Source organism: Phocoena phocoena, chromosome 4, assembly GCF_963924675.1.
Source record: "Phocoena phocoena chromosome 4, mPhoPho1.1, whole genome shotgun sequence".
Taxonomy (NCBI): Eukaryota; Metazoa; Chordata; class Mammalia; order Artiodactyla; family Phocoenidae; genus Phocoena; species Phocoena phocoena.
In genome coordinates this window covers 63,369,165-63,381,762 of record NC_089222.1, presented here as the reverse complement: position 1 = coordinate 63,381,762, position 12,598 = coordinate 63,369,165, and the positions used below count along the sequence as shown (strand labels likewise).

Sequence of the window (12,598 nt, the reverse complement as noted above, 5' to 3'; positions counted from 1 at the left end):
GGCTCTGCGAAAACAGCCTGTGCTTTGGGATCAGAAGGCCGGCGTTCAAGTCCTGACTCCCAACTCTGGGCACTGGACAAATTATCTAACTTGTCTACTTCGCGCTTGTAAAATGGGAAATAACTGTGCTTCCCTCACAGGGCTGTTACAGGGATTAAAGAAGACTCAAGCAACAGTGTAGTGCCCAGCACATGCTCCCCTCCACTCCTCCAAACTCCTATAGCAGTCTTTATACCACTCGTGTAAAGAGCAGGTGTTCACATAGCCATGCTTTTTTAGAAGGGCTTATTTCACCCCAATAGATCAGTGGTTCCCAACGTCCCAAGGAAGCTTCTTGTATTACCCCCATGATCCCATGGTTTGAAAGATTTTGGTGATTAAATCAAACACATTGATTGAAGTGTATCCCGCTTTTCTAAGTTCTCTGTCCCATGAAGCTTTCTGAACACTGAGAGCTGTTCCCAGCCTCCCCTCTCCTGCGTCACTTGAGGGACTCAGAGCAGACAGCCACCCACGGAGACCGTAAACACCTCGAGACTGCAGCTCCATCTCCACACTTCCCACAGCACCTTACTCAGCGCCTGCTCTAAGAACACACCTAGTCACTGCTCGCGCATAAACAAAAAGTTCCACCCAGATGACACTGGGGGAAGAGCCCTGCCTAAATCAGCCAGTCAGTGTGGAGAAAGGGGGCATTCTTACAGGAGGCAGGCAGTGCTGGAGACCAGCCCTTCTCCTCCCGCCCACCCCCCCCAACCCCGGCCCCGAGCGGCACCCCTAGGCCTACCAGCTGGCCTCCAACTTCAGTGTGTGAGCCGATTAAAAAGCACCCTCTCTTCAGTGTCTGGAAACTCCTGCAAGGAAAGTTTGCTGCCCAAAGTTGGCTTTTGACTAGAGTCTTAATAAGAGGCCTCAGCAGGCTGTGGCTGGAGAGACAATGTCACTTAGAGAAGCAGCTTGAAGCGGCAGTTAGGAGAAGAATTATTTTAATGAATACATTTCCTTTCAATTGTATGGGAATATCAAGATCCCATTAGAATAGGGAAGCAATTAGAACTAATAAAGATGAATGCACAGTGCTCGGTATGTGCAGAATAGCAAGCTGCCAACAAAGGGACTCCGGAGAGCCTGCTCTAATCCAAGGGAACTGGCGGCCAGCAGAGGGGAAACAGCTCTGTTCAGCTGCTCAAAGGCCAGCGTCCCGTGCATTCTGGTCACGGCCAGCAAATGGTGCGAGCGGGGCCTCGAAGGTGGGGGTAGATGGGCCCCCGCCCTGGCCCTGGCCCGGCCTCTGGGGGATAGAGATGGGCCGTTGGCAGCCCCTTGGCGATGGCCATTCAGACCAGGGTCCTGGCTCCCCGCCAGCCTTGCGCCTGCCCCTCGCACTGGGCCTCATTGTGTCCAGGTGGCAAATGCCTTCTCGCCAACTTTCCTTCAAGGTTTACAGAGCGGGTGGGACAGTGGAGGAGGGAGGGAGAAGGGGGCCCTGTGCCCCCTGCATCTCTCCCCTCCCCTGCCGGCCAGGGTCTGTTCCTCCTCTGGGTCGGGTGTTATGTTACAGACACTGGTGGGTCACAGGCAGCCAAACACAGGAGTACTGTTGCTTACACAATTGCTCTTCAAACAGTAACAAACAATTTTCATTACCCAAGTCAGATCGAATCATCCGCCTGGCCATCCTGCTTCAATACCAGCCACACATACAGAACCCAGGGCTTCACACTCTGCCCATTCTGCTGTGACAAAACTGGGCTCCATTTTGCCCCTGGCCCAGGGATGTGGGACAAAGCTCTTCCTCTGATCCCTTCTTTGAGCCGGATCAGCTGCACGGCTATCAAAACTGTCAGGAGAAACAGAGAAGACACAAGCACCTATGCAGTTTGGGGCTCACTCAGATCTGGAGTGAGACATTACTCAGCATCTGTGTGAAGAAGGCACGCAGGAGCTCGGAGGAATCCATTGACAAATTTAGAAGGAATCCAACAAGATAACTCTGGCTTCCCACCAAAGCATTCACTAGCCTTAGATGGAGTGTCAGGACATGACATTTCTTTATTTAATCTTTTTTGGCCAGACAGTTTTTTCAACCAGGAATGTGTAAGCTCATTCCAAAATGTCTGCATGAGAGGCCAGTGACATTCATTACTGAGATTTTTCTACCAGGTCTCTTAGAGAAAAAAAAAAAAAAAAATCTGTAACATTTTATAATTGTTTCTCAATAGCAGAGCATTTTAAAAGTACGTTTACATTTATAATCCTACTTGAACCTCAAAACAACTATAGGGACTGGCAAAGCTACGGTTGTCAGGCCTAAAGATGAGGAAACAGTGGCCCAGAGAGGTTAAGTATGCCGTGCAAGGTCACAGAATGAATGAAGGGGTTGGGACACCAGAACTCAGGTCTGCTGACCTGGTTCAGTGCTTTGTTCTAGGACACACGTTTTCTACACCCACAGAGTGCCAGACATTTCCAGGATAATTCGTCCTGCAGTTCTGCTTTTCCAGTGTAACTCCCTTAACCTCTTCCTCATACTAAACTGTGCTAAGCACTGTAGGCTTTTAAACACTGTAGTCTAGGCTACAAAGGAGCAGCCTTCAGAAAGGTTTCCATCGAACAGTCCTCAAATTTTGTTTTGCTGCCACCCCGCACCCCCTACCAAAGAGATACACATTTCCTCCCTTTTAACAGCTTAGGTAAGGATTGTTTTAAAAGTCTGCCTGTCCAGTGTGAGGTCGGCACCATCAAAACTGGCAAATGATTGTCTAGGTCCCTTTCGGTACAAAACATTGTAGCATCCAGGGGCTGGCAAGTGGCAAAGCAAAGCCATTCACCTTTCATACCCTCATCACCTCCTATACCTAAAGGCCTATTCATTTAATTTTTGGAAACTTTTCTACATGGTGACTACAGTTAATTATATTGTATTGCATGTTTGAAAGCTGCTAAGAGAATAGATCTTAACATTTCTCATCACAAGAAAAAAAATCTAGTAACTATGTATGGTGACAGATATCCACTAGACTTATTGTGGCGATCATTTCACAATATACGTGAATATCAAATCACTGTGTTGTACACCTGAAACTAATGTTATCTGTCAATCATACCTCAATTTTAAAGCTTTATTTTTATAATTTTTAAGGTATTTATATACCATGAGATACACAGATATTAAGGGTACAGTTTGAAAAGTTTTGACAAAGGTATATCTATTCCCAAACCAAGATACCTAACGTTGCCATCACCCCCAGAAAGTTCATACATATCCCTTTCCAGTCAACCCCACTCCAGGCCTCCACTGTTCTCATTTCTGTCACCACAGATTAGCTAAACCTGTCTTGGACACCAGATTAACTGGAATCATATTGTATATAGTCTTTTGTATCTTTCTTCTTTCACTCAACATAATGTCAGCCAGACTCATCCATGTTGTATCAGTAGTTTGTTCCTTTTTTTTTTTGATGAGTAGCACTACATTATTGATTCAGTTTTCAAAATCCAGTCATATTACTGCTAATTTGCTCCTCAAAATTCTTTCCATTCAATGTATCTCCTGCATGCTCCTTTCCATGCATCTATCTCCTCTGTCTCTCCTCAGCAATACTTGAACTGAGAAAGATATGTAAGTAGACTATTTTACCTCCAGTGATGCCCTTTTAGGTAGGAGTGGTTCTACCTTCAGGAGAAACTGACAACAAGGCAGTCCAGCATGGTGGTCATGAGTACAGTTTTCAGAATAGACAGATCTAGGTCCTCATTTCCAGTCTAGCACTTAACAGATGGGTGGTTGGGGACAGGTGGTTTAACCTCTCAGGGACTATTTTCCCATTTGTAAAATGAGAATAATAATACCTTCCTAATAGGGATTTGTGAGGACTAAATTATATTGTACATAAAATGCTTCTGTTTCTATTCTACACAATAGAAACCAATAACAGCCTCAAGTTAGACTATAATAAACATCCTCCTGCTTCATTCACACACTTTCAGCTTCTCTAAGTCATAAAGTATAAATGGGTATATATTTTCAGAAGTTTTTAAAAATGAAGAGTTCACGATTACATCTAGAAAAGTCTAGGGACTTCCCTGGTGATCCAGTGGTTAAGACTCCTAGCTTCCACTGCAGGGGGCACGGGTTCTATCTCCGGTCAGGGAACTAAAGATCCCGCGTGCCGTGGCCAAAAAAAAAAAGTCTAACTGTCATATATTTACTTAACATAAATGCTATTTCCTCTGGAAAAAAGTAAAGCCTTTCATCATTTGTTCAGTGACAATTACACACTGAGTGCTGACGCTGAGGGGCTCTTCAAAAGAGTGAAGGACATAGCCCTAGCTTTTAGGATGTTTGGTTTTGGAGGGTAATAAGCACAAAAATAACTATTATACAGAGTATGATCAATAATAATGATAATAATTAACATCTATTAATACAGTGGTTAAGAGCATGGTCTCTGGAGTCATATTATATGATTGAAATAGTGGCTCAGTCACGTGATGCTGGGGAAGTTACTTAGCCTCTTTTTGTGTTATTTCACTTGTAAAATGGGGATAATAATACCACTTATCTAGCAGGGCTGTTATGAGTAGATGAGTTCATACATGTAAAAAATTAGTACATTATCAGCACATTAAAAGTAGGCAATAAATAAGAGCTAACAATTATTGAACACCACGTGCCAAGCACTGTGCTAAATGGTTTACATGCATTACTTCACATGATCTCCACAATGTTCTCTCTACTATTACGCCCATTTCACTCATAAGGCAACCGAGGGAAGGAGAGTTCAGGTAACTTGCCCAAGATTACATAGCTAGTAAATAGCAAATTCCATAGGAAAGACACATCTATAAAATGGGGATAGTGATAATAGTACTTACCTTAATGAGAATTAAACAAATTAATATTTGAACAACAGAACAGAGCCTAGTGCACAAGAAGGTCTATACAAGTGGGTGTTAAACAAATACAAATTGCTATGGTGATTCAGAAATGGCAGTAAATAACTTCCATGCATGGAGACTAAGGCTTTGGAAAGGTGACATTTAAGCTGAGCCTTGAAAGGAGGGAGAGAAGAGGAGAGGAGTGGAGAGGAGGGAAGAGGGAGAGGGGAGGGGGAGAAGGGAGGGGGAGAGGGGAGGAGAGGAGAGGAGAGAAAAGGGAGGGGGAGAGGAGAGAGGAGGAAAGGAGACGGGAGGGGAGGGGAGGGGAGGAGGTAGTAGAGGAAGAAGAAGGAGGAGGAGAAAGAGAAGGAGGAGTTGGAGAGGGAGGGAGAGAGGGAGAGAGACAGACTGGTAGTGGGAGAAAGCTCAGAGTAGAGTAAGCAAAAAGTAATGGGACTAGTTAAGTTTGATTAGGTAAAAAGAAAAACAAAACTCCCCTTTCCTCCAATCAGTTACTATTTCTGCCAGCTGCACCTCAGTATATCTTTTATCATCTTCTTTGACACCCCCCCCCCCCCAAGAATCTGCTATCCTTACCCCCTCGTCATCCATTTTACAATATTTATGGAGTGCCTCTATGTGCCAGGCACTGTTCTGGGCACTGAGGATATAACAATGAACAAGACAGGCCGAGTCTCCGTTCCTATTCTGCACTATAATACCAATACTCCAAGCTGGATCCCCAGCTTTTGGTCAGCCCTACCCCAATCCATCCTCCACACTGCCACAAGAGACACTGGAAAGACACAGATCCGATCCGGACACTCCCTTGCTTAAATCCCCCTGTAGTATGAATTCCCATCGTGTTCAGAATAGATTTCAATCTCCGTAGCATCCTGTTCAAGGCCCATCACTAACTGTCCCGCACAGCCTTATATCTCAGCCTTCACCTTCATGCACTCACTCCGCACTAAGCTACAGTAAATTACTCAGAATCTTAGATACACACATAGAAATAAGCACCTGCTGAAAGTACGTGGCTGGAACTCCATCCCTATTTCATCCCTGTACACTGAAACCTCAGAAAAGCCCTGGTTACCCCCCTCCAGCCTTCAAGTCTAAAGAACAGCGCTGGCGACACACTCCTCCACAGCCCTGGCATCCTGCGAAGGCTGTGCTCACTCCCACCCCAGCGGGAGCAGTAAAAGGAGGGGCTTCGCGGGGCCTCGGGGCCGCCATCTTGGCTGAGTTGGCCGGAAGTGGTCCGGCAAGTCGGCTTGCCGGCGCGCACTGAGGCTGCGCGGCGGCCTCGCCGCGCTTCTTTGGCGCCGGCGGCGTTGCGGCCGTCCCGAACCCTCTGCGGTGCAGCCCGGAAGCCACTAAGTCCCCTCTGTCATCTCTCCTAGTCCTACTCCAGCCGTCCCAGCTGCTGTCCAACCCCTCCGCCGGGGTTTGTGCAGCGGCTTGCACACCCCTCGGCCAGTGTACGCGCTTTGCACCTGCCTGCCCGAAAACATGTTGCAGAAACCAGAGAGCGGGGGTCTGTCTCCCTATCCCTCGGGCGGAGGGGGAGGTGGATGGTGGTCACGACAGTGAGACCCAGGCCCTGACCGCCTCGCAGGAGGTGGCCCCGAGCCCCCTCCTGCAAGAGAGCCTCGAGGAGGACCTTGGTGCTGTAAGGGAGGAGGAGGCTGCGGAGCCCTCCATCACCCTGAAAGGTGCGAGGGCTTTGGCAGCCAAAACCTTGGCCCGGCGCGGGGCCCGTCTCCGTCCGGATCAGACGGTGGCCGAGTTGGTGCAGTTTCTGCTGGTGAAGGACAGGAAGAAGAGTCCTATCATCCTCTCCAAGATGGTGAAATACATTATCAGAGACTTAAAGGATCTGTTCCCTGAGATCATCGCAAGGGCCGCAGAGCATCTGCGGTATGTCTTTGGTTTCAAGCTGAAACAGCTTGACCGCAAGCACTACACTTATATCCTGATCAACAAACTAAAACCTCTTGAGGAGGAGGAGGAGGAGATGGCCCCAGACTGGGTCTTTTAATGATGATGTTGGGCTTTATCTACATGAAAGGTAATAGCGCCAGGGAGGCACAGGTCTGGGAGATGCTGCGTCGGTTGGAGGTGCGTCCCTCAAAGTATCACCCCCTCTTTGGGTGCCCGAGGAGGCTTATTATGGAAGATTTCGTGCAGCTGAGATACCTCAATTACCAGCTTGTTTCTCACACCAATCCACCGGCATGTGAATTCTCTTGGGGTCCCCGAAGCGACCTGGAAACCAGCAAGATGAAAGTCCTGGGGTTCGTGGCCAAGCTCCATAAGAAAGAACTCCAACGCTGGCCAGTGCAGTACCGTGAGGCCCTGGCAGACGAGGCTGACAGGGGCAGTGTGAGGGCTAGGGCCAGGGCTAATGCTAATGCTGGGGCCGGCATCCACCCCTGGTGAGGGCCAGCCAGAGGTGGGGTGGGGGGAAGTTGGGTATAAAAGCTACTGTCTGAGTCATAAGTAGACTAGGTGGGGAGAAGGTCGTTATTTCTATAGCAGTTGTATTTGTGTAACTAGGATTTAGGTTTTGTATCTTGGTAAGTTTTGTTACGTTTAATACACTTAAATTCATGTTTATAAATGAGATTGGTCTACTTTTTCCTGTAGGATTTTGTTGTAGAGTTTTGCTGCTTTTGTAAAATTAATTGAAAAACTTTACATTTTATTCTGTGATCTTGAACAAATTATGCAGCACTGAATGCTATACTTAAATGGTTTGAAGGAACTCACCAGTATGATCTGGTACCAGGGAAAAATATAGCTGATTGGTATCTAGCTTTCCAACAGTTTTTGTCTACCGTGCAAAGAAAAAAGACTGACATTTAACTCTGTTTGCTTAGTTATTGTAGTAGCTGGGGGGGGGGGTGTGGAAATGCAATAAATTAGAAGTATAACCTGGTACACTTAATAAACATTTGTTAAGCATCTTCTTTTGTGTGATGCACTGTTGGGGGTATTTGGGGATTAAATGCTGAACAAGATAAAGGCCCTACTTTTCAGAACTGGACAGTAAATAAATAAACCAGAAATTACAGTGCGATGAGTTGAAGGCTACAGAGGGACACCCAACCCAGCTGGGGTGATTGGGTGAGGCTTGCCTGAGGTTACCTTTAGTCGGACTTCAGGGTAGGGAGGGAGAAACGATGGGGTGGGTGGAGAAGAGGGGAAGGAAAAAAGGAAGAAGAGTTGTGGGTGGGAGATGGTATTAAAAATTACTTAAGGGAGGGAGACGCAAGAGGGAAGACATATGGGAACATATGTATATGTATAACTGATTCACTTTGTTATAAAGCAGAAACGAACACACCATTGTAAAGCAATTATACCCCAATGAAGATGTTTAAAAAAAAAATTACTTAAGATCATAGATGCTCCTCAGTAAGATGGGAAGACATGATACATGGCAGATCTGGAAAACATCCAACCTTTGCCAGGGCAGTTTATCACAGTGCACACGTAATGACGGTGACTGTTAGCATTTTGGTCTTCTCCATTTCCCTTCTCTCAATCTCTACAAGCTTTCCTCTTCTACCAAAGCGCTCAGAGACCAAATACTTTTTTTTTTTTTTTTTTTTTTTTGCCGTACGCGGGCCTCTCACTGTTGTGGCCTCTCCCGCTCCAAACACACAGGCTCAGCGGCCATGGCTCACGGGCCCAGCCGCGCGGCATGTGGGATCTTCCCGGACCGGGGCACGAACCCATGTCCCCTGCATTGGCAGGCGGACTCTCAACCACTGCGCCACCAGGGAAGCCCAGAGACCAAATACTTTAACAATTCTGGAACGGTATGTAGTGTGGAGGGCACGTGTGATGTTCTCTGCTGCCAGGAAGTCTTCAAGGGCTCTCCCTTGGCACCAGGAAGCCCAGCACTCTCATCCATGTTTCTGCTTGCCACTTGCCACCTGCCATCTCCCATTAGGAGGAGAACTGTAAGGCATCTTTCACATTCTTAACTACCCATGAAGAGTCATCTTCGAAAGCAGCTTGAGCCTCTGCAGTGGCTACCACCTTCACTCTGGGGATGAATTCTGTAGAATGGGTACATAGAGTAATAAGGAATCTAGAGGAGTGGTAACCAAACCAAAACTGAGTGTAGGATTATGAAACCGTCCCCTTACAGCTGCCATATACAGAAGAGCTGCTTTCTTCTCTCTTTACTGCTGGTTTTGTGGGTGTGTGTGCTTTCAGTTGCGTCTGAATAACATATCTGAGTATGTTAAGGTTAGCATGGAATACAAATACTTTGGGACACAGGCCCAGGGATCCAACCAATCACAGTGAGACCAAAGGATATAAGCTTATGGGTAAAAAAGTTCACTGATGATTAAAAATATGATTTCTGGGCAATTTATAATTCATTAAACAAAAGTATTGAGTACCCCCTATATGCCAAGGACTTTGCTGGGTTCCAAAGATTAAAAAGGGAAAACCGTCTTTACCCTCAAGGAGCAATAGTGATAATTTCTCACATTTGCATTTTCTCACAGCTGCTGAGAGGTCAGCAGTGTGTGCACCTGAGGGTCTGATTACTTGGCGATTTGCTTATAGTCACTTGGCAAAAGACAGCACCAAGACTAGAACCCAAGTCCCTTGCCTCCCAATGTGCTTCATTCTAGTACATTGTTCCCTGTGTCTGGCTTCCAATATATTGTATGTGATTTTATTTATCACAACTCCAAAAATCAAGTGAGGCATGTGTGATTATTGCCAGTTGCCACTGTGGTCCTTATGGGAGTGAGTAGAGTAGAAATACTTCCCATTTCACTGTCAGCAGAGGTGACTTTGCTGAAAGTCAGACATATATTTCACAGCAAGACAGGCTAACAACTACCATTTATTAAACATCTGCTATAGGCCAAAAGCATTTCCCCCCTACTTTTCACAACCGTATTGCAAAGTGGGTATTACAAAATACCTCCATTTTACAGATATTAATACTTGCCATTTATTCAATACGTAATATAAGCCAGCATTTTCAATGCTTTACATATGTTTTAATGATTTTTATAACAATCTAACAGGATAGATATTATCTGTACCATCTTGAACTATGCACACTGAAACTCAGAGAAGCTGTAAAGTTCTCGTAGATGGTATATGATATAACAAGGATTGGAACTGAAGTCTGACTTAGTCAAAACCCCACACTTTTGGGGCTTCCCTGGTGGTGCAGTGGTTGGGAGTCCGCCTGCCGATGCAGGGGACGCGGGTTCGTGCCCCGGTCCGGGAGGATCCCACATGCCGCGGAGCGGCTGGGCCCGTGAGCCATGGCCGCTGGGCCTGCACGTCCAGAGCCTGTGCTCCGCAACGGGAGAGGCCACAGCAGTGAGAGGCCTGCATACCACAAAAAAAAAAAAAAAAAAAAAAAACCTCCACACTTTTCACTATCTTACATTTCCTTCTTCTTGGGACTCCTTTCAGACTTGGGGACTCGTGTTCTTTCTTCCAAACATGGCTGTCTCTCTGGAGATGCAAACAATGGTTGTATAAGCAAGGTAATTATGACAAGACCCTGGCCTGTGGGAGGGTAAAATAAAGTTGGAGAATTATCTGTGAACATTGGTCGCAGCTCTGCCTACTCCCCGTGTTGTCAGAGTGCTGACTACGTGTAGAATGTGTATTTTTACTCAAACTCAGCACTTTTTGCCCTTGTGGGCCATGTTTCCTAAATCTTCTTTAGTCTGCTCTCTCCACTAAGCCTCAAATTAAGTCTTTCATGCCATGGAACAATCAAATAACATTTCTGGACCTGCAAATATGATTCCCAGCATTGTTTCCAGATGGTACAAAAGGCTGGCAGAACTTGTACCCTTGCCTCAGGATGAAAGACCTCCCATTTCATAGATGCCATCATCAACTTCTCAGAAGTACTGAAAGTGTGGCCTCTGGGCCCATGTGTAGAGCAGACATTAGCCATGGTGAGGGCAAGAGATGAATTCTCCTGTTGCTTATGGTCATTCACATGACAGAAAAGGAAGGCCTGGATCCCTGGTCTCCTTCCCCTTCAGGCACAAACAGAACTAGATCTTCATGGGTGAAACCATGTGGGTGGGAGAGCAAGGAGATGTCGGGGGACTGATGGCAGATGGATTACTCCAAATCATACGTACTATACCACAACTAGGTAGCAAAGCCAGTAAAGGGAATTCCCTTGAAAACTATAAATGAAGCCTTAGACAATGGGAAGGTCTCACTCAGTTCAGCCACAGACTCTGCAGGGATTTTTCTTTTTCTCTTTTTGGCTGCATTGGGTCTTCGTAGCTGCGCACAGGCTTTCTCTAGTTGTGGCGAGCCGGGGCTACTCTTTGTTGCGGTGCGTGGGCTTCTCATTGAGGTGGCTTCTCATTGCGGAGCACGGGCTCTAGGCGCACGGGCTTCGGTAGTTGTGGTTCGTGGGCTCTAGAGCGCAGGCTCAGTAGTTGTCGCACAAGGGCTTAGCTGCTCTGAGGCATGTGGGATCTTCCCGACCAGGGCTCAAACGTGTGTCCCCTGCATTGGCAGACGGATTCTTAACCACTGCGCCACCAGGGAAGTCCCTCTGCAGGGATCTTGACATTCACCAGAGTCGGGACTTTTGACCCACTGGAACTTGGAGAATGGGTGTTTGCAAACAGGCTCCGGTTAATTACAGCCCCAGCATCTGGCAGGCACATAGCGCTCTGGAGGTGGTAGCTCATTTGTAGCCCCTGCAAACCAGGCCTCAGTGCACAGGCTCAATCACAGTTTCCACCTGAGATAATTATGCCTCATGCCTTGGTCTTGGTGGCAACTGATGCCTGTGCAAATCATTCCTCAAATTGTGTAACCCAGCAGAGATAGCAACAATTACCTCCCAGCAGAAATATAGTGTACTGACTAAAGAGGTCAGGTATTCTGAAAAGCGTCCCAATCAAGGCCTTATAAAAGTCGTGACTATGTGACCTTGAACAAGGAATTCTAAACTCTGAGGACTGAAGCTCTAGGAAAGTTTAGATTGGAGGGTGATTGGAGTTAGTGTTTAGCTACAATCCACACCCACAACACATCCTACCAGCTGACTGCAAACCCTGCCAGTTCCCGGGCTACTCATGACTGATGACAAGATCAGCCAACAATTATTAAGCCTTATCTGTCAGACACGGTGCTAAGTATGGTAATCAAATTGGCTCATGCAACTACACAACACCCCCATGAGACAGATTCTCCATTTGCCATCATCACAGTACCGTAGGCAAACCACAAAGAAAGAAGAATTCCTTTCATTGTGTCAATGCACAAGTTAAAAGACTTGCCCAAAGTCATGGCATAGCTAGTGAGCCGCATATCCTGAACATGAACCCGAATCTCCTGGGTTCTTGCTGTAATTCCACCTTGCCGGTCTGCAGAAGTTTCTCAGAGAGCAACCAACCTCCCTTTGGGAGAATGGCGCTGCGGGAGAAAGAAAGAAAACCTGTGGGCCTGCTCATTTATACCATAACCTAGAGCGCCCACAGTAGAGGCAGTGAGGCAGGGAAGGAACAATTTGGCTTCTCTGATTGCAGGGGTTGGGTCACCAGAAGGGATGCAAACTGGGAGAGGAGCCCACTTGGAGCAGTGCTGGCTCAGGGCACCAGCACTGTGGTTCCTGCAGTGGGGGTAATAAATGGTGCCCAAGACGCAGAGGGGTGTCAGCACAGTGAGAGACCATCATGAG

General features: G+C 46.8%; 1 protein-coding gene across 1 annotated transcript; it reads left to right on the top strand.

Moving 5' to 3' along the window:
- The first annotated feature begins 6,396 nt into the window (after positions 1-6,396).
- On the top strand, positions 6,397-7,326 carry MAGEF1 (MAGE family member F1). The gene is given in 3 exon segments (XM_065876819.1): positions 6,397-6,426; positions 6,428-6,890; positions 6,893-7,326. Coding segments are annotated over 3 exon segments (927 nt in total).
- The last annotated feature ends 5,272 nt before the right edge of the window (positions 7,327-12,598 follow it).